Source organism: Pantherophis guttatus, chromosome 2 (genome assembly GCF_059756535.1).
Source record: "Pantherophis guttatus breed Tessera chromosome 2, ASM5975653v1, whole genome shotgun sequence".
In the NCBI taxonomy this organism is placed as follows: Eukaryota; Metazoa; Chordata; class Lepidosauria; order Squamata; family Colubridae; genus Pantherophis; species Pantherophis guttatus.
Genome location: NC_142064.1, coordinates 271,624,640 through 271,646,841, shown reverse-complemented (window position 1 = coordinate 271,646,841; position 22,202 = coordinate 271,624,640). Strand labels below are relative to the sequence as shown.

Below are 22,202 nucleotides of genomic sequence, written 5' to 3'. Positions count from 1 at the left end.
TTAGGCTTCAGCATGCCCCATTTTTGGCACATCATGTTTTTGGGTAGCGATGGGTGGCTATGTGCTTTTTACGATCCCTGCAGCCATGAACAGCTCTCAAATAGAGCGTTTGGAGGCTGAAAACACGAGGTGCGGAGCCCAAAATGGCAACCCATTTTGCCAAAGCTACTGCCTTGTCTTACTGCTTCTGCGCTTCACCTGCTTTACTAAATGGAGCTCCCTCTGACAATCAGCTGTTCATTTTCAGCTGTTTATCAGCCCCAGCCAACTAATGTGTGTTAAAGCTGACCAGGATAAGGACTCTAGCCAGATGAATACTTGGTAGGCAGAGGCAGATTTTTTTTTTCCTATTTTCCTTCCCAAAAACTAAGGAGCCTCTTATACTCCGAAGCGTCTTATACTCCAAAAAATATGGTATATTCTTGGTAAAAAAAATGTCCCAGGAGTTTCTTTTGCTGTCTAACCCAATGGGACAATTGACAACTGCATTCTAACTGACTGACTGAAGCTGATGTAGATGGGATGTTTAGTTGCCTTTTTGTTTTGTAACTACATGAAATTAGTGTAGAAATAGAGTTAAAGGCAGGGCAAGCATATCATTGACTGGGAATCTTGGATTCTGGGAATCCTGAATTATGCCTACTTTATCACTTTATGGCTGAAGGCTGTACAATTTAAAGCTTTGTTTTTACTTTGTATCTTGTTGCAAAAATGAATGTAAAACTTGTTGGTTTGAGAGCTGTTGTGCTTGAGGCGTAAAATATTCCTGACCATCGTTTTTTTGGTCAGAAGTAAATATTTTATTATTATCTCCATCCTCAGTGTGTTTTATTGGGCCTTGCATACCAGCCCTGAATCCAGAGATTTGGAATGTTTCCAAAAATTTCCTTTCTTGTGCAATAGATTCTCTTTTCCAATTTCATTTTGGAAAAAAAAAATGTGTAGGTATCTTCAGTGCTTAGCCATCCTTCCCCCTTTCAATCAAATATTTCCTATCCTGCCAATCAGGGTTTCTTGGTCAATTCATTGCTTTGCTTACATAATCTCTCCTGTCACCTTTCTCTTTGCAAGCAGGAACATCATACCACCATCTCCCACACAATCCTGGCCTCTTAGTTCCATTGTGGGGTTTCTTAGTCTCAAGTCTTCGCTGATAAGGCTCCCCCCCACTCAACCCACTATGGGGGAATGGCTGGTGAATTTGATAGAATAGCTGAAATGGATAAATTAACTTCTTTGATTAGAGAAAGGAAATGATCTACATTAATTGATAACTCGAAGCCTCTTATACATTTCTTCATTTAAAAAAATGCCAATAGAGAATATTTGTTGTTCAGGATTGAAATGAGGGATCCTTGGTTCCCTCTGAGATTTCTTGCTTTCTTGCAGATGTTTCATGACCCAAACTAATGACATCATCATTGTTAGTCACTCAGGATAGTTATCAGCCCTGATGATGTTTCCCTCCCCCCGGATGCCATCACTCTGCTTAACAACTAATTCCCAAAACACTGTCAAATAATGTATTACTATTATTATTCTCTTCCTTACTAGTATTTATCTTTTCCCACTTATTACTATAACCATGTTGCTTGTATCTTTCAATTTATATTGTTTTTATTTTTTCCTAGTACAATTTGATAGCTTATTAATAACCTTGAATAAGTGTTGGATCTTTTTATTTTTGATGAATGTATTTTATTCTCCTTATGTACACTGAGAGCCTATGCACCCAAGGCAAATTCCTTGAGTGTCCAATCACACTTGGCCAATAAAGAATTCTATTCTATTTTACCTAGTTTGGGACATGAAACATCTTCAAGAAAACAAGCCCACATAGGGAGCACCAAGAACCCCACAAATAAAAAGAAATGAACTTCTGATCTATAGTTTTGATTGTTAGACAGGATAGATTATAGGGGAAAAAAATACTTTCTTCTACCTGTTTGGAAGATCTTAATAATTATAAATATTTTATTAGTGAATTAATGTCCATTAGATTAAAAAAAAGTGATGATCATTTATGTTGCAGCTTTATTTTCCCCAATTGTTTGGCCTTATTTCTCTGAATCTGAGAGATTAAAAACACTTTTTCCTTTTGGAAAAGTAAGCTGTTCAGCCCAGAGGTGGGTTTCAGCAGGTTCTGACCGGTTCTGGAGATCCAGTAGGGGAAATTTTGAGTAGTTTGGAGACCCAGTAAATACTACCTCTGATTGGCCCCGCCCCCATCTATTCTCTGCCTCCTGAGTCCCAGCTGATCGGGAGGAAATGGGGATTTTGCAGTAACCTTCCCCTGGAGTGGGGAGGGAATGGAGATTTTACAGTATCCTTTCCCTGCCATGCCCAACAAGCCACGCCCAACAAGCCACACCCACAGAACCGGTAGTCAAAAATGTTGAATCCCACCACTGGTTCAGCCCTACCCAAAAACACAAATCGCAGTTACAGTGAAAAGCATTTATGGAATGGGGAAAGTCCAAGTCTTTTAATAGGGTACAGAAAGAAATGATACAAACATTTGGTACATGTGATACATCAGAAAGAAACCAATAAAAGAACGAAAGACATTTATTACATTTGACAAGTGAACAATAGAAAACATTGATTAGAGATTATTTTCCACATGTGGTAAATTTATGGGTTACATCATGCTCTTTCCAAGATGGATTAGTATCTTACTTAAAACTTGAAAGTGTATTCAATTACTTTCAGAATACACTGACTAAGATTCAGTAAAAATTTTTAGAACCCACTCCTGATTGGGTGGGAATTATACTCCCAGAACATCCATCAGCATCACTTTTTTACTTCACTTTTGAACATCAGTTGTTCCTTTGTATTCAGATCTGGCCTCAGCAAAATGATGTAACACTTAGGGATGAAGATGCAACCCAGCAGCCCAGCAGTGGAAGCCAAGATGGAGAAGACCTGCACAGCCACCATGAATTTCCCTTTGGTGCTCAGATAGGTAGGCACAAAGGAGATCCAGACACTGCAAAAGACCAGCATGCTGAAGGTGATCAGCTTGGCTTCGTTGAAGGACCCAGGTAGATTCCTGGCCAGGAAGGCCACTATGAAGCAAATGGCAGCCTGAAAACCCATGTAACCAAGGGCAACATAAAACATAGTGACAGAGCCTTCATTGCACTGCAGAACAATCTCTCTAGGCTGGGAATACATGTCAGAATCAGGGAATGAAGGAAAGACTCCTAACCAGGTGAAACAAATGACAACCTGGACACTGGAACAAGAAATGATGATGGTGTTGGTCAGACTCTTGCCCAGCCACCCTCTCACTCTGTTTCCTGGCTTTGTGGCCAGGAAGGCCAGCACCACCATGATTGTCTTGGCCAAGACAGTAGACACAGCAATTGAGAAGATGATGCTGAAAATTGTTTGTCGGAGAAGGCAGGTGGTTCTCCTTGGCCGTCCAATGAAGAGAAAGGAAGTCAAGAAGCAAAGAAGAAGGGAGACCAGGAGGATATAGGAGAGGTCCCGGTTGTTGGCTTTGACAATTGGAGTTTCTTGGAATTTAATGAAGATTCCCAAGACTAAAACTGTGGTTAAGATCAGGAATAGGGCAAAGAAAGTAAGACTAATTCCCAAATACTCTTGATGGGACAAAAAAGTGACAGTTTTGAGGATACATTGATCTCGATGCTTGTTCTGATACTGATTGTCTGGACATCTGGTGCAGTGGTCTGCATCTATAGAGGACAAATGTAATATTTACCATGGGCCTTGAGTTTCACACCCCTGATCTACATCATGTAGGAAGGTTTCTAATAGACTAGGACTAGCCAATTTGACACGGTTGGAATATTCTGGTTTTCCAAAATGGAGTTTGATTTGTCCCATTACCCATTAATTGGAGGATAAAATTGAAATTCAATAACAATATTGTTCAACTATTTTTGCTTTCATTTTGTCCCACCAAATCCCAATGGTTATTGATTAAAAAGGGGCAGATAAAGTTGTCTGGTTTTCTCTCTAATCGCCATAATGAGGAGAGGTTCCTCTCTGGTAGCAATGTATTCCCCCAAATAGCTACTCCACAGGAAACAGAGATCATGGTTGCCTACTCCTTGGATACTTTGGAGAAAATGGTTAGGCAGAAATGTGTCTATCCCGAGTCCACCCTGGAATGGAGGGTTTGGCAAGATTACTGACTAGGTCCTGTGTGACTCGGCTGTCAGGCCTGGAAGGCATCTTTTTTGTTGCATCTTCAGGCCTGCCACATTTACTACTGTGGGAAACTGTGATGGGGGGATTGTATGGAGCATGGGTGATATATACTGGTAGTCATAATAACATTCCTTTCTCAGAAAGTCAAGGACATCTTGCCCTGCACCTGGAGGGTTAGAACTGGGAGGCATCTCCAGTCAGCATGGTGTTTAGGTTGGGCCATGTGATGGACTTGTGGGTGTTGGGCAGGGACTTGAACTTTCCTTTGAGTGGGGAAAACCTGGAAGCTTTCAGATTTGGGTTTTCCCAGATGTGCCAATATGACATCTTCAATAACATGCAATTTTGGTGAAAGTCAAGCCTCGGAGTTTTCTTTCATTGGGGGTGTTACTTGGAACCCTGACATTGGAGATTAATTTATCTCAGTGGAGCTTCATAATGTAGAAGCAAGATCATTCTGTTTGTCATGGTGAAACAACGGGCTGCTTCATGTCACTTCAACTGATCCTTCACAAAGACACATATGCTTCGTTATAGCTGCTTGGCTTCTTCTACACTTAACCTCTCATTCCAATGAATTCTCCCAGCTCAAATTATTGTTATATCCTTGGTGAAATTAATTCTGATAGTTAAATTAATACTCCCTCCCACTCCAATACCCAAATTAGAAATATCTTCTTAGCAAAGATCTGCAGGAACCTTTGCTCCTATCCCAAGAGCTGTTTTGATTCCCATTCACCCACCTTCTTGGGTGGAAATGCTGCCTTCTGCACAAGGGACACAATTGTAGCAACAGATTGGTTTTCCTTCCTGGACCACCTTGAAATAGCCAGGTTGACAAGGCTCCACACACTGGGAGTGAGGCAAGGGCTGAAAGTGAACAGAATTTGCATTCAGAAGCATCTGCAAAACTGATTAGTTATGAAATGAATTATAGTGTTGGAATGGGATTGTCAGGTCCCATAGTTTATCTCGTCTCCAGAGAAGAGCAGCAGCATTGCCTTGGAGACCGGCATTTATCACCTCCTCAGCCTGATTATCTCATAATATCTTTACATTTCGAGATTGGCTTCGTGATGTATTGGGCTTTGGGAGGGGCTCTGTCTGCACTTTACTGCTTTGAGCGGGAAACTTAATTCCTGCCTAGATCTCTTGCTATCAGAATCTTCCAATAAAAGTTTCCGTTTGAAATGGCTTTTGTTTCATGAGTACTGCTTTCTTGAGAGGACTGGAGAGGCAGGACCTTACAGGGACCAACAAAAGAGGTATGTGCAAAATGGACTAGAAGTGGACCATTCTGTTTCTCCTCTGGGCCATGTTGTTGTGGCCACTCCAGAGAATTTTCTAGAAAGTTACTCTTGAAACTGGAAGCATGATAGTCAGACATGCTTCCATTTTGGAGGACTGTCTCTGGAAGGCTGTCAGAGAAACCTTTGGAAAAACAGATCATATGGAGGAGAAATTAGAATTCTGGATTTGTTCAGCATGATGGGTTTTTCACTTTTCTTCTACCAAATAAGGTCAAATTCTTGAATGTATGCATGTCCAAATGAACATGTGTAACTCAATGTCCCTAGACCAAAGTCTTCTACTGTATAAGTCATAAAGCATCTTTTCCTTTGCTGGTTATAAATGAAAGAATATAATTCTGAAGCATGAATTTGAAGGCAGTCGGTCTTATATATAGTTTGGGATGGTGGGGTACACTGATTGAGATGATGGACAAAACTACTGTGTTTTCCCCAAAATAAGACCCTGTCTTATATTTTTTGAAACCTGAAATCAGCGCTTGGCCTTATTTTTGGGGAGGTATTATTATTTTGGGGTGTGTGGAGCAAGACGGGGCTCCTCTTGCTGATTTCCAGCTCTGTCTCCCTAACCCTAACTAGAGGAAATGGCGAGGACTGTCTGCGCATGTGCTTAAATATTTTTTGGGAGGGCTTATTTTTTTTGTGGGGGGGACTTATTTTAGTGCATGCGCTCAAAAACCTGATTGGACTTATTATCAGGGAATGTCTTATTTTCAGGGAAACATGGTAAAGAGATGGGACACCTCTTCCTCTACCTGATTGAGCCACTGAGGGCTCGTGATGGCTTCCTTGTTGATGCTGAATTTGACTCCAATGGTTCCTTCTCTGTCTAGACTCCCAAATTTCACTCTGGTGGTCGACTTATTAGGAAACAACACCCAGCTCACAATGTCAAAGTCAGCCATCAAATCTCCATTTCTATCCAAATACATTCCTTCTATGGTGTTGTTGTAGATCTGAGGATTCTTCAGGAAATGGTGAAGCTACAGAATATAAGGAAAGAGGTTTTTACACAAATGGAATCATCTAAACAAGTTGATGTACAGAGATAGAAGGAATTTGGCTGATTGAGCTGCAGCCCGTTTCCTTCTCAGGACAATCTGCATAGATTTGTCCTTCAGGTACCAATTCCGGATGTTTTCTTTCCAACATCTGACATTCCCAACTAGCCCATATTTTCTTGTTTTCTGGTTTTATTTCTCCCCTTAGTTCTCTTGAAGATAAGTAGATGGCAGAAGGGCAGGAGCAGGGAAATCCATTACCTACAAATATATTTGCTTACATTATCTGTTGCTTATCCATGAGTTTTCCCCTCCTCCCTGAGATGCCCTGCATAGCTATAGATACATTGTTTTGTCTACAGAGATTTATCTTAACATTCTTTGGAGAGTTTCTCCTGTGCACATTGAATAACAAACAATGCAGTGAGCCTTGATTATTTATTTTGAGTCCTGTGTTTTGATTCCACAAGAGAGATAGAGTTGGAAGGGACCTTGTAGGTCATCTAGTCCAACCGCCTGCCCAAGCAGGAGACCCTACACCATTTCTGACAAATGGCAGTCCAATCTCTTCTTGGAGGCTTCCAATGATGAAGTTCCCACAAATTCTGAAGGCAAGCTGTTCCATTGGTTGATTGTTCACACTGTCAGAAAATGTCTCCTTATTGTAGGAGACACAGCATCAGTTTGTACAACTCAGTCCTGGAAATATAATAATTTAATAATTATAATAATAATTTAACAAAGTTGGAAGGGACCTTGGAGGTCTTCTAGTCCAACCCCCTGCTTAGGCAGGAAGCCCTACACTACTTCAGACAAATGGTTCTCTAATCTCTTCTTGTAAATTTCCTGTGTTATGAATTGGCTTTCGGAAATTGGGAAGCAAATATCAATATTTATAATTGACTCTTCCATCTGCTCATTATCTGAATAAAGCTTGAATACTGATTCTGAGGGAAAGCTTGAATATTGATTCTGGCACTCTTCAGGTGATTTTACAAGAATATACACTGATAATTTTAATATTAAGTACAACGTTTTGTTATATTATAATAAATTGGAAGATAATCCAAAATCCCTTTCTACAAGCATCAAATTCTAGAATCTGAAGAAAGAAAAGCTCAAAGCACATGAAGTAAAATACATGAAGTAAAATAATTGTAGTGGTGTGTGACAACATAGGCAAGATATAATTTGCCATTCACAATGCTAAAGGCCAAATGTAAAAAGAAAGAGTAATTCAATATGTAATGTTACATGTAATAACAGCGGCAACGGAATTACGTATGCATAAAATTGGAAAAACGGAGGTATACCAACAGAGGAAATGGTAATAAAGAAAATATTAGAATGTGCCAAAATGGACAAGTTAACGATGGAAATTAAAGACAAAGGAGAAACAACATATTACTAAAATATGGGGCCTATTGGCTAGATAATAGATGCAAAGGTTAGAAAATTAATGATGAAAGAGGGTCAGGAACAGAGAAACAAATACAGGTATAAAACTATATAGAAGAATATGTATTGCAAGCAATATTATTATTTGACTGTACATAACTGCAAATTAATATATATATGAGTGCTAAATGTATAGAGAATTATCTTATAACTATGTTATATAACATATGTTATATAATATCAAGTTTCTTTTTTTTCCCTATGGACTATACTTTATGATTAAGAGAAAAATGGCCGTAATTAGGATGTATAACATAACATATATTTTAAAATGTGCTGATACAACCAGTATATCCTTTTGCCTTTCAGCTCCAATCCAGGAGCCCTCAAGCAGCCGCATTCACGACAAACCATTTTATACCAAATTTATATTTTTAAAAGGTAGACTAGTATAGATCTATTTCAAGCTATTTAGCTCTCTTCAGCTACTCTCCCTTTATTTCTTTATCAGCAAAAATATAAATTTGGTATAATTAATATATATAGCTTGTGGCTCAGAAGGTTAATTCAACTGCCTAACATGCAGGAATCCAAGTTCGAAAGGTTATGGCTAGCTGACGAATGCTAAAAAGCTTGAAATAGATCTATACTAGTCTCCCTTCATTTCTTTATCCGCAAAATATAAATTTGGTATAAAATGGTTTGTCGTGAGTGCGACTGCTTGAGGGATCCTGGATTGGAGCTGAAAGGCAAAAGGAAGCAGAATGCCCCCTCCCCCATGTTGGGGTAGACCAGGTCTCTCAATAGAAATACACTTTATACACACACACACACACACACAAAGCTGCCATACTCTTGGAGGGAGGCATATATCTCGCTAATCCCAAAGGAAGGGGCAGATACAACAAAGATAAAAAATTATAGGCCGATTTTTTTACTAAATTCCGATTATAAGATTTTTATGAACTTGATGGCAAACAGATTAAAGATAATAGTAAACCATAGAATACATTCAGACCAGAACGGATTCCTGCCAGCAAGACAAATTAAAAACAACATAAGGACTGTGATCAATGTAATGGAATACTATGAGGTGCATCCAGAAAAACAGGTAGCCCTGATTTTTCTGGATGCACAAGAGGCGTTTGATCAGGTCAACTGGAGATTCATGACACAACAAATAAAGAATATGAAATTTGGGGAGAAATTCGAAAAGATGATAGTTTCCATATATACAAAACAGAGAGCACGGATTTTAGTCAATGGGGAACTAACAAATTTTTTTGAAATAAGTAGAGGAGTACGACAAGGGTGCCCACTTTCACCACTACTTTTTATTCTAACTCTAAAAAATTTACCTAGAAGAATTAGACTCAATAAAAATATAAAAGGACTCAAGGTTAAAGGAGAAGAGTACAAGGTCCAAGCGTTCGCTGACGACCTTGTATTCTTCAAAGAAGTTCCACTAGAAACAGAATTAAAATTCATAGAAGAAATAGAGAAATTTGGTAAAGTGGCAGGCTTAAAAGTCAATAAAGATAAGACCAAAATATTAACTAAAAATTTAACAGCAAAACAAATAGAAGAGTTAGAAAAACAATCAGGATTACAAGCAGTTAAGAGGATAAAATATCTAGGTATTAATTTGACAACTAGGAATGTGGCTATAAAAGATAATAATTAAGGAGAGTTAGTACAACAAATTAAAAATGACTTAGAAAGATGGGGGAAACTAAAACTATCATTGCTAGGAAGAATTGGGGCGATAAAGATGAATATACTCCCGAGGCTCCTCTATTTATTTCAAACTATCCCGGTTAAATTAGAGAAAAACTTCTTTACAAATCTGAATAAAATAACATCAAAATTCGTATGGGAGGGAAAAAAACCAAGAATAAATTTAAATATATTACAGGATGATAGAACTAGAGGGGGTTTTGGCCTACCAGCGTGGGAAAAATACTATAAGGCAGCGAGTCTAACATGGATTAAGGAGTGGGTCAATTTGGATAATTATAGACTATTAAAATTGGAAGGCCACGATTTATTAAAGGGGTGGCATGCCTTCTTGTGGAATGCCGGGAACAAAACATATAAACATTTTAAAAATCACATAATAAGAAATTCACTGATTGGTACTTGGTTCGAAATTAAAAATAAACACTACATGAAGGTTCCGGCTGGATATCTGCATTGGAGGCGGCAATGCACCCCAACACATTAGCCCCCCATAAATTAATAAGATATAAAGAATTATTGGATCCCCTGGAAAATTAAAAACATGGCAGGAGCTCAGGGAATAAGGTATAGAAATAGATTGGTGGCCCTACCTACAAATACAAACTAGGTATAATAAAGATAGTGAGGAAGGAGGAATCGAAATAAATCCCAACCGACTAGATAAATTATTAGGAGCTAAAGATGGAAATTTGATTTCAAAGATTTACAAATACTTATTAGAATTCGACCTAGCAGAAAATCTAGTCAAAGGACAAATGATAGCCTGGGCAAGGAATATTGGTAAAAACATACAATTGGAAGAATGGGAAAGGGTATGGGAAACCAACTATAGAATAACAAAATCGGTAGCATATAAAGAGAACCACTACAAGATGTGGTACAGATGGTATCTAGCCTCTGCGAGATTGGCGAAGATGTATGCAAATATTAATCCAACGTGTTAGAAATGTAAGCAAGCACAGGGAACCTTCTATCATGTCTGGTGGCTTTGCCCAAAAATTAAGAAATATTGGATAAAAATAAAAATTTGTATATCAGAAATAATTGCGGAGGATATTGAGATAGAACCAGAAATTTTTTTGTTAGGAATCTTAAACAAAACATTAGAAAAGAAAAAAAGTACCTAATATTACATATAATTACGGCAGCTACGTTAGCCCTAGCACAACTCTGGAAAACAGATCAATTGCCAACAGAGCAGCAAATAATTCAAAAAATTTATACATGTGCAGAAATGGATAGATTAACGTTGAAATTGAAAGATAAGGAAGACTCACAGTATTTTAAGGTATGGGACAGTTGGTATGAGTGAATAAACCAATGGAAAAGAAGGTAAAGTCAAAATTTAGTAAGAAATTAAAAGTAATAATTATACACCGTCATCAAGGGAAAAAGGAAATAAGTCACTGTGTATATTTGTACTTATATACATAATATATACTTGTTGTTTGTTGATACTGTTGATTGTATTTTAAGGTTGTGAATGTTTTATATAATTTTATTTTTTTTAAATCTAATAAAGTTTGTTTTTTAAAACCAAAAAAAAAAAGAAGGAAAAAAAGAAAGAAAGAGGAGGACAAGGGATCTTATGAAAGAAAATGATTCATAAAAGATATTTTTTTCTCAATGTATATGACATTTCTCAAAGAGTGTTTCACGATGTTCACCATCTAGATGTCGCCCTTAGCAACATACATGGAACCGATAAGGAAATACCTGCCATGGTTGAATGTTTTCAACTTCCACCTTGTCTTTTCTCTCCATCCTTGTCCTCTGGGATTGGGGTGAATTGACCACATTTAAGGCATGTGCCACAATCTGGATGGCATTGTAAGTTAAGGAGCTATCTAGAGACAAGATCCTGTCAATCTTCTGCTGAGGTAGAGTCTCCAAGTTCTCTTTCTCTGTACACCTTGTCCAGCCTTTCACAGACAAGGCAGGTTTCCCATATGAACAGTGAAATTTCTTAGTCATAAAGGCTTCGATAAAAAGATAGAAATCCTTGAAATTGTCAAATTGGGTTATTTGGCTGGTCTGGATAAGAAAAGAAAAAATGATATGGGTGTATCTGAAAGAGAGAGTATTATATGATAATTCAATGGTGAGATCCCACAAAGCAGTTGTGATCCAAACTTTCCCTTCAATAGGCTTTCGCAAGGATTTTAATATGTTTTCTAGGAAAAGGGCTCCCTCGATGAACGTAAACTCTGAGTAATAAACAAATACATTGATTTGGGCCCACAGGTTGAAAACAGAAATCAGATGCTTGAAGTTATCATCTTTTAATAATACGATTTGTGAAAAAACAACACAGATGCCATTCTGAGCCAGCACAGGAACGAAGGTCCTAATGAAATGTTCTCCATTATCAGTGTCTGCAGCAAAGACGCCAATGAACGTCCATCGAAAATACAGCAGCAGTTTAACAATTGCCAGGTTTTGAGCACCTTCTTTGGGGATGGTCCGGTAGAAAAAAGGTAACTGAGTTTTATCACTCAGAATCGGTGAAATAAAAGTGTAGCTGATCTGGAGGGGGGGGGGAAAAAGGAGATTTATGTTTTATTTGGGGCTTTTACTATCCTGCTCTATGGAGTAGAGAGTTGGTCTCTGACAGTTTATTTTATTTTATTTTATTTTATTTTGAATTTGTATACCGCCCTTCTCCCTGAGGACTCAGGGCGGTGAACAGCCAAGTAAAAACAACAAATACAAATATTAAAATACAGTTAAAATATAAATATATAAAAATGGCCCCATTAATTAAAAACAATAAACAAAACACTTAAAAACACTTAAAAAAATTTAGGCCAGCCCGGCTTGCTGGAAAAGGAAGGTTTTAAGGGCACGGCGGAAGGCACCGAGATCTTGGATTCTCCTTATCTCTGGAGGCAATTGATTACAGAGGGTAGGTGCCCCCACAGAGAAGGCCCTCCCCCTGGGGGTCACCAGCCTGCACTGTTTGGCTGATGGCACCCCGAGGAGGCCCTCTCTGTGAGAGCGCACGGGTCGATGGGAGGTCGTCGGTGGCAGCAAGCGGTCTCGAAGATAGCTAGGCCCTATGCCATGGAGCGCTTTAAAGGTGATAACCAACACCTTGAAGCGCACCCCGAAGACCACTGGGAGCCAGTGCAGCTCGCGCAGGAGTGGTGTTACATGGGAGCGCCAGGGTGCTCCCGTCACTACCCGCGCTGCTGCATTCTGGACCAGTTGGAGCCTCCGGGTGCTCCTCAAGGGGAGCCCCATGTAGAGAGCGTTGCAGTAGTCAAGGCGAGAGGTGACGAGGGCATGAGTGACTGTGCACAGGGAATCCCGATCAAGAAAGGGCCGCAACTGGCGGATCAGGCGAACCTGACAAAAGGTCCCCCTGGTTATAGCCGTCAGATGTTCCTCCAAGGACAGCTGCCTATCCAGGAGGACTCCCAGATTGCGAGCCCTCTCTGTGGGGGCCAACGACTCGCCCCCAATAGTCAGTGATGGAGTCAACTGACTATATCGGGATGCCAGGAGCCACAGCCACTCAGTCTTGGAAGGGTTGAGCCTGAGCCTGTTCCTCCCCATCCAGATCCGCACAGCCTCCAGGCACTGGGACATCACTTCAAGGGCATCATTGGGGTGGCCTGGGGTGGAGATGTACAGCTGGGTATCATCAGCGTACTGGTGGTATCTCACCCCAAAGCCACGGATGATCTCGCCCAGCGGCTTCACATAAATGTTGAACAGGAGGGGCGAGAGGACCGACCCCTGAGGCACTCCACATATAAGAGGCCTTGAGGTCGACCTCTGCCCCCCTGCCAACACGAACTGCGACCGGTCGGAGAGAAAGGAGGAGAACCACCGTAATACGGTGCCCCCCATCCCCAACTCTTCCAACCGGTGCAGCATGATACCATGGTCGATGGTATCAACAGCCGCTGAGAGGTCTAACAGGACCAGAACAGAGGAACAACCCCTGTCCCGAGCCCTCCAGAGATCATCAACCAACGCGACCAATGCCGTTTCCGTGTTGTGTCCAGGCCTGAAACCCGACTGGAACGGATCTAGATAGGATGTTTAAGAAATGTTTAAGAAATGTTTAAGTTGAAGAAATGAGAAGCATTTGAAATGTGGATTTACAGATGGCTGTTACGTATAAACTGGGTTAACAAAAATCACAAATGAGGAGGTGATAAGCCACCTGGGAAAGCCAAGGAAAATCATCAAAGCCATTAAAAAGTGAAAGTTAAAATATTTTGGACACATGATGCGACACCCAGAAAAATACGGCATCCTTCACTTAAACCTCCAGGGAAAGATTAAAGGCAAACGAGGTCCAGGCAGAAGAAGAACATCATGGCTTCAAAACCTAATGGACTGGTTTGGACAAAACTCAGCAGCACTTTTTCATGTGGCTGTTGACAAAAATAGGATTTGCCAACATGATTACCAACGGATGTGGCAGAAGACCTATTAGATCCTGAAAAGATAATGTCAGAGCTTAGGTAGTGGCTGGAAGATTCCAGCCTACCTTGGTGGATTTAAAAGGGGATCAGAAATGCAGAAAACGTAACTGTCAACAATGGATGTTAAGAAATCCAGATCTCATTTTCTGAAAAGCTGATGCTTCCTCAGAGCCTGCATAGTGCAAGATCTGAGCAACGTGAAATATTACAAGTTAACATTTATTCTCAATTTATAACTGTTAATTATGGTTGTATCAATATTTGTTCTTGTCTCTCTGGGAGACTGAAAGATGACATAAAGATTAATTCTTCATCTTAATCCATGCTTAATTAACATTTCTAAGGAGAAAATCTCCTTAACTGCTCTGGAATAAACTTGCAGCCATTCATTGGATCTATACCTGTGGGATTTTGTAGATGCCCAATATGGCAGCCATGAGGATGGATATATCAGAGTTGGTCTCTTCCAGTAGAACCAGCATGTTTCTCTTCCTTCCGCAGCTATAGTTGGGAACATTGGCCTCTCCAGTCGAAAGCAAATCCAACAGACCATCCAAAGTCATTATTCTGTCTCGAAAGTTGTCATGGAGGTTATAACCCAGGGTGAGGTTGGGCAAGAGAAGAGGATCTTTGTTGATTTCCTGAATGGCAAAAAGGAAGGACAGAATTTTCCAGTACATCACACTTCCTTTCCTGAAAAGATACATGGATTTTGCCATGATGTTACATTCAGTGAAATCACCAACCTAGAACTAAGGAGAAATTTCCTGACAGTGAAAGGAATTAACTGGTGGAAGGGCTTCCTTCCCGAAGTTGTGGATGCTCCATCACTGGAGGTTTTTAAGAAGAGAATGGACAGCCATTAGTCTGGAATGGTATAGGGCAGTGATGGCTAACCTTTTTGCTGTCGGGTGCCAAAAACAGGAGGAGAACCGCAGGGGCGCATGTGTGCGTGCCCACACCCATAATTCAATTCACCCTGCTCCCTGTGCATGTGCGTACGACCCCCCCAATGCTCCCCCTGCTTTTGGCACGTAACAACATGGTGGGCCCTCTAGGCCTGTTTTTTGCTCTCCCCAGGCTCCAGAGTCTTTCTTGGAGCCTGGGGAGGGCAAAAATAGCCTCCCCTACCCCTCAGAGGCCCTCCGGAGGCCGGAAACAGCCCGTTTCCCAACTTCTGGTGGGCCCAGAAGGCCTGAAAATCAGCTGGCTGGCACGTGCATGCGTGCTGGAGCTGAGCTAGGGCAATGGTCGCATGCCCACAGATACGGCTCCGTGTGCCACCTGTCGCACGCGTGCCATAGGTTCACCATCACGGGTATAGGGTCTCCTGCTTGTACAGGGGATTAGACTAGAAGACCTCCAAGGTCTTCCCATCCAACTCTGTTATTCTGTTAATGCATTTCATATGTGCTATTGTGACTGCACAGGTTTTTGTCCCCAAAGTTCCTCTTTTCTACTTAGATTATTTGAAAGTCAAAACAGACACACTCCAGACAATCTGGGCACTGTTGTCACTTGCACTATTCGCTGAACCTCAGTTTGAGAAGTCAAAAAACATCCTAGGAAAAGATTTTGGCAAACCATGTCTGAAAATGTAGCTCAGAAATCTGCATGGACCTCACCGTGTAGGAACCAGGATTTGAGATGACATCAAAGGGCCATTATGCATGTATTACATTTTTAAAGTGTGCATGTATGGGTGTGTATGAGACTAAATGTGTGAATGAAGTTGGGGCAGAAAAGAAAGCATTTAAGAATTGAACAGAAGTACCAGCTTTCCCATTTTCTCTTGAGTAAATGGTCTCGATCCCTGTTTGCTTGCGAGCGTGGATAGAGAAAACAGAGGGCCTGCTCAAAGCACTTTGGTATCAGTGGAACCAGAGGTGAGTCAAGAAGAAGCATCTGAAGATGCCCATGTCCACATCAGGGAAACAACAACTAGCTGTGGCGAGTTTGGAGAAATCCTTGGATCATTGAAGAAAACAATAGCAGAGAATTTGGGAGAAAGACTGGAGGCACCCAGGAGCTGACTGCTGATGTCTTTGGAATTGTGGGTTCTATCTTTCTGGAAAAATTTTTCATTCAAATTATTAGATTTACAAGGCATGCCAAACTACTACTTTGCAATAGCATTGTAGTTTCCTGACTACTGTAGCAACACCAGATGCTAATAATAATAATAGATTTATGTGCCACCCATCTCATCCAAAGGAGACTCTGATAGTGAGCTATCTTCTAGGAAAGACTCAGAAAAGAAATCGGCCTTTTCTCTGAATTGGGACTGTGAGGGATCTCACAAAGATCGATGGTTCGTTGAGGGTGCTTTCAAGAAAAGGCAGCATGCAAGGATGCAATCAAATTAAGTCTTTATTTAGAAGTAAAGTAGAGTAGAGTAAAATGTGTTCCCTGGCATGGAAGCATCCATGCCTGGATTGAGCCCATGGATCATTCCTGTAGGAAGTTAGAACAAGACCTGGGAAAACAGTCCCTGTGCAGGGGTTCTTATAGGGGCCCATGGCTCCTCCCTTACCAATGAGGCCGCGGGAGCTGGAGACCCTTGACCCACCAGTGGGATCAAAAGTCCCTCTTTGCTCCCATCTGCTGGCCTTTTAAGGAACTGTTGTGGCTGGCACAAAACATCTAACAATTCCCCTTCTTGCCAGCCAATGACAGGTGACGGTGAATATGAGTATGAGGGCGAGCAGGTGTCATAGACATGCAGATATGTTGTTTACAGGACCAAACGCTTACACAGAAGGTTGTGTCGGTCAATGGGCACAGGTTTTGTGAATAGGTCAGCTAACTGATTGGTTGTATTACAGTTTTTGATACGTATAAGCCCCATTCTGACAAGCTGCCTGACATTCTTGTAGCGGATGTCTATGTGGTGGGACCTAGACCCCACCGTGTATGCCCCAGAGATTCCAACTGTGGCCATGTTATCTTCCTGAATGTGGATGGGCAGAGTAGGAGGTGCCCAGATGCTCGTTATCAGAGCATTGAACCAAATCAAGTCATTTGCAGTGTCTGATAGGCTGGCATATTCTGCCTCGGCCGTGGAGCAAGAAACAAATTTTTGCCAACGACCTTCTCCTTGAAGGGGGTGAAGACCTTGAGCTTTCTCAGGCTCTCCATTTCCTGTTCCATCGCGAGCTGCCACTTTTCCTGTTCTTCAATGGGCAGCTCTTGGATGTCAGAGAAAGTCTTTGGGGTGACCACAATGCTGTTGATGGATGTGATGTGCCCAATGTCAATTCTCTTTGGTGGGACCCCCTTGTTGGACCGCTTTGACCTTTTTTAAAAAAAAAATGATTTATATGCCGCCCTTCTCCGGAGACTCAGGGTGGCTTACAATGCGTTAAGCAATAGCCTTCATTCTTTTGTATATTTATACAAAGTCAGCTTATTGTCCCCATAACTGGGTCCTCAATTTACCTACCTTAGAAAGGATGGAAGGCTGAGTCAACCTTGAGCCTTGGCGAGATTCAAACCTGCAGTAATTGCAGGCAGCTGGTCTTAATAACCAGCTTAATAACAGGGTGCCTTAAACCACTGTACAACCAAGGCTCTTTTTTTTCTGACCTCCTGCCACTCGCCGCCCTTTTCTTCTGCAGGTTCCTTGCCGACTGGCTGTTCACGACCCTGATGTGGAGGCCCTCGGTCCCAGGCATTGGGTATCATGGTCCTCTGAAGCGTCGCTGGAAGCGAAGAGTCAGGTGAAGATGGCGTGTCTTCCCCCTCAGGACTGGATGGCTCATCCTCCCCATCTGGACCAGGTAGGCTGACCTCTTCATCCTGTTCCTCGCTCTCGTCGGTGGCAGGGTCTGTGGTTGTCTCAGGTGGTGTCATGGTTGGTGCGGCTTTGATGGGCCAGTTGATGTATGGGCCCAGATGATTTGAGTGGATCTGGGTCCAATTTGAGTCCTCTTCGAAGGAGGCAGATTGGGAGGTCACAGTCCTGCTCCCTTCTCCCAGGAACCGGTAGGCCTTGGAGCCAGGGTCATAGTCCAAGAACCTTAGTCTTTGGGAGACGGATCTCCCCTTCTTCCGCAGCTGCTTGGGGATGTGCACCCAAGCGTAGGAGCCAAACACACGCAAGTGTCCCAAACTTGGCTTCCTACCGTGGACCAGAAAATATGGGGTCTGGTTCACAACGCTGCTCCAGGTGCGGTTCAGGGTGTAGTTGGCATAGTGTACCGCTTTCGCCCAGTACGATTCCGCAACCCCAGCATCCGCAATCAGGCTGAGCACCATAGTCTGCAGAATGCCATTTCATTTTTCTACAACGCCGTTCTGCGAAGGAGTAAAAGGTGCTGTTCGAAAATGGTGTATGCCCTTGTGCCTTATCCAGTCCTGGAATTTTCGGGACATGAACTTGGCCCCACGGTCGCTCTGCAGTTGCACGATCTTTGTCTTGTACTGAGTTTCCACGTAGTTGTACAGTGATTTTATAGCATCAAAGGCTTCAGACTTTTCTGTGTGGGTATACACATGGCCGTACCTTGAGAAATCATCAGTGGCAGTGAGGAAATACTGCCTCTTTCCTAGGGATGGTATAAATTTGCCCAACCAAATCAACATGTATTAATTGATATGGGTATTGGGTTTTACACAGTGACACCTTAGGTATTGGGGCGGCCTTCCTCTTTGCCCTCTTACAGATGGCACAGTCCAGAAACACCTCACAATCCTGGAGGTGAATCCCCTCAGTGAATTCCCCCATCTTTTTAACCACTGGGAAGCTCGCATGGCCTAACCTCCAATGTAAGAGGTGGGCACATTTAGTATGGAGCGGCTTTCCCACTGACACCCCCTTGGCTCTGGTTGCCTTGGGCAGTGCTGGCACCTTAGGCCCTTTTTTGGGTTTATCTGCCTTAGGTGCCTGCTGAGGCTTGGGTTTCTTGCCCGCATTGGCCTTGGAAGGCCGTGAGGCTGGCTGTGGTGCCTTTCTCTCTCTCTGCACGCAGGCCCCTTCTGAGGTGGCACCCTGTGAGCTGTCTCCTGTGGCTGGGTACTCGGGGGAGAAATATGGCAAACCATTCATAATGGTAACACTCCCAATGACCCTTTTGTCTCGAGTGACATGACCTCCCCCTTTGCGAAACAATACCTCAACCCTGCCATCATCACATAACTTGGTTATACTCAACAGGTTATTGGCGATAGAGGGAGCATGTAACACACCTTCAACATTGCCCAGTCCTGGTACAGAGACAGTGCCCTCCCCAACAACCAAAGCATTGTTACCATTGGCAACCTTGACAGAGGAGTTAATTCTCCTTAACCTCTTAAAACCTTGCTTCATGTTAGCAATGTGAGATGAAGCCCCAGAGTCCAGTAATCAGAGGCCAGTAGGGCCACCAGCCCATGTGCCAGGGGTGAGGTAAGTAGTACACACAAAATTGCCCTTAGCACCACCTTTGCCCCCGCCAGGTCCCCTTCTCAATCCCCTGCCCCTTCCTTGATTGGAACCACGTTTAGGTCCTTGCTGGTAATGGGGGCAGTCCTTCTTCAGATGCTCCTCAGAGCCACAGATGAAACACTTGGGTAGAGCGTTGACCTGCTCTGAACTCTGGTGCCTTCTGTTGATGCGATGAGTTGTGGCCCTGGTATACTCTCCTGCATCTCTACGCCTCCTGTCGTCCTCATTGAGCCTCCCTGTGAGGTAGGACAGAGTCATGGCTTCCTTTCTGGTTCCCTCTAGTGAGACAATAAAATTGCCCCAACTTTTGTCCAGGGATGCCAGAATGACAGCAATCATGTTGGCCTCAGTCACGGGGTAGTCCCTGAGCACCAGTTCTGCCCTGAGTGCCTTCAATTTTCCCAGGTGCTCAGCCATGCTAGCCCCAAATTTCAGCTTGGTGTTATAGAACTCTGTTGTGAGTCTTGTGGTGGAGCCCAAGTTATCACTATTGAATAGGCTATATAACAGCCCCCAAATCTCAACAGCTGTGAGACCATCTGGAATGCTGGGGTACAATTTAGCATCCAGTGAGTTCAGTAGAGTGATATAGGCTTTCCTGTGGTACCACTCTTCTTGAGGCCCCCAAGGGAAAGGTGGGGGGGTCTAGAACCATTTCTAGGGTCCCCTCTTTTAAGAGACATACCTGTATCTCTTTATTCCATATGTTAAAATTTTCACCCCCCAGATGTAGTTTTTCAAAGCTATTTGGGAGTACTGAAGAAAAAGAATAAGCAGGAGCAGAAAATACCTGTCCATTCTGCTGTCCTTGGTACCTTTGGGATGATTTCATTGAAGTAAATGGGAGAGGGACCCCTCTGCTGGTGAGTGTAGGTATTTTTCTCTGATTATTTTTCTCCTTTTCAGATGCAGCCAACTGAACATGCTCAGAATTCATTCCAGCCCAGGAGCCGACGGGAGCGGACTTCTCCCTCTGTGCTTCAGGGCAGGCCTGGGCCCAGGCCTGTGGAGCTCTGAAGAGTCTTCTGGAAGCCCCCCTGGTACTGGAACACTTACCAGGAGGTGAAGGCTGCAGGATGGGGCCGGAAAAGCCTAAAAATGCTGAGGATCGGCTGGAGGGGCCCACCGCTGGTCCTGAAGACTCCAAAGGAGGCAGCCATCTTGGGAGGTGGGAGGCTCAGCTGGAGGCCCCCTGAAGTCATCAAAGTGAGTCCTCCATTGCCTCGGTGGGTGTTAAGGATATTGTTGTGTTACCAACCAGCAGAGTAAGTGCACAGAGAAACGGTACTGAGAGCAATGAATACAATACATACAAATTGGTTTAACAAAGCTTTTACTTGGTAGCGAAAAACAATTGCATAGTCTTTTAGTCAATCCAAGTCTTTAGCTATTCAAATCAGTCCGAAGTTACAGAGTTACAGTTATCCTCTTACCATACAGACAGAAGTAGGTAATAAACAGCAATTCAACGCTGGTAACAAATCACGATGGTAGCAGATCCATCCACTTCTTCACACATGACAGTAACAGTTGCAACCAACAAGTCAAGCAGCAAGTCAAGCAAGAATGACTATAGCTCGGCTCTCTCCTTATATACAGTTTACACTAGTAATTATCCACTTAGGATAAGTGAAGTCAGCAGTGCAATGACTCAACAGTACAATTAGGATAATTGCAGTCAGCAGTCAGTCAGCAGTCAATTACAATGACTCATCAGTACAATTACTCAGCATTACATCTTAAAGTTACAGAATACATTTAAAGTGATAGAACACATATATTGCCTGGACAACTTGTTAGGCTTATACCATATCCTAACAGTGGGGGTGTTGCGAAGGCTGGAGACCCCAGGGGTTCTTCTGGGACTCTCTGGAGGCATGGGTCATGGCTGGGGGGCTCCAGACTGGATGCCCCCCCCCGTTGGTCTTCTGGAGGTAGTGAGGGAGGCTAGCTGCCCCCGAGGTTGAGGTTGCAGTCATCGTGGCCTCCAGGGCCGTGACCAGGACTTGGATTGTGGCCCTAATGCCTGCTGCAGCAGGTGTGGCTGGGCAGACTTCGAGGCTTGCCTGTGGAGGGGGGTGAGCAGTTTGCATGCTGCTTTGGCTGGCTGCCATCGGTTGCTGGGCCTCGTGGCCTAGCTGAGGCCCATCAAGCCTCGCTGGAATAGGTAGCCTGGGGGGCGCCATGTTGCTTCCGGTTGGGCCTGGAAGCTGCAGGTTGCGATTTGGCGGGAATTTTCCCGCCAAAAGCTCTGGGGCCCCGGGGTCCCCCAGAGTGCCCGGCACCATTTGGGGGGCCTCCTGGATGCTGGGGAAAGACTTACCCAGTGTCCAGAGGCACCCTGCACTGGTGTCCCACATGGCTGGGCTCCTGGCGTCCCTCGGGCTGCTAGGAGCGTTTGTAGCAGCTCTCTGCATTCTTCGCCAGTGAGCTGGTCTACACTGGGGGTGGCCTGGTCCCAGGCCGCTTCCCCGGTGTCCTGGCAGTCCTGGGTGGACTGCTGGCCTTCCATGCCTTTCTCTGTGGCTTGCAGCTGCAGGGAAGTGTGCGAAGGGGTCCCTTGCATTCCGCTGGGTCCTCTGGGGGCATAGAGATCATCTGTACCCTCCTCTGGATTGAAGCTCGCATCAGGGACTGGATGCAGGGTTGCCATCCTTGATTGAAGACTTCTGGTCACAATTGGGGATCTCCTGCCATCCATCTC

General features: G+C 43.2%; 1 protein-coding gene across 1 annotated transcript; it reads right to left on the bottom strand.

Annotated features, from left to right (window-relative positions):
* Positions 1 to 2,470: 2,470 nt before the first annotated feature.
* LOC148115904 (vomeronasal type-2 receptor 26-like) lies at positions 2,471 to 6,473 on the bottom strand. The gene is made up of 3 exons (XM_087884486.1): positions 6,251 to 6,473; positions 4,929 to 5,055; positions 2,471 to 3,707 (listed from the first exon to the last, which is right to left on the bottom strand). Exons 1-3 carry the CDS (start codon positions 6,425 to 6,427, stop codon positions 2,797 to 2,799), a joined length of 1,215 nt encoding a protein of 404 aa, XP_087740612.1. The 5' UTR covers positions 6,428 to 6,473; the 3' UTR covers positions 2,471 to 2,796.
* Positions 6,474 to 22,202: the final 15,729 nt, after the last annotated feature.

Coding starts and splice junctions, on each gene's coding strand:
- LOC148115904 (XM_087884486.1), bottom strand. CDS start 6,427: ATGTATTTGGATAGAAATGGAGATTTGATGGCTGACTTTGACATTGTG. Junction 5,056..6,250: donor GCCCTCAGTGGCTCAATCAG/GTAGAGGAAGAG, acceptor GTTCACTTTCAG/CCCTTGCCTCACTCCCAGTG. Junction 3,708..4,928: donor CAGCATTTCCACCCAAGAAG/GTGGGTGAATGG, acceptor TGTCCTCTATAG/ATGCAGACCACTGCACCAGA.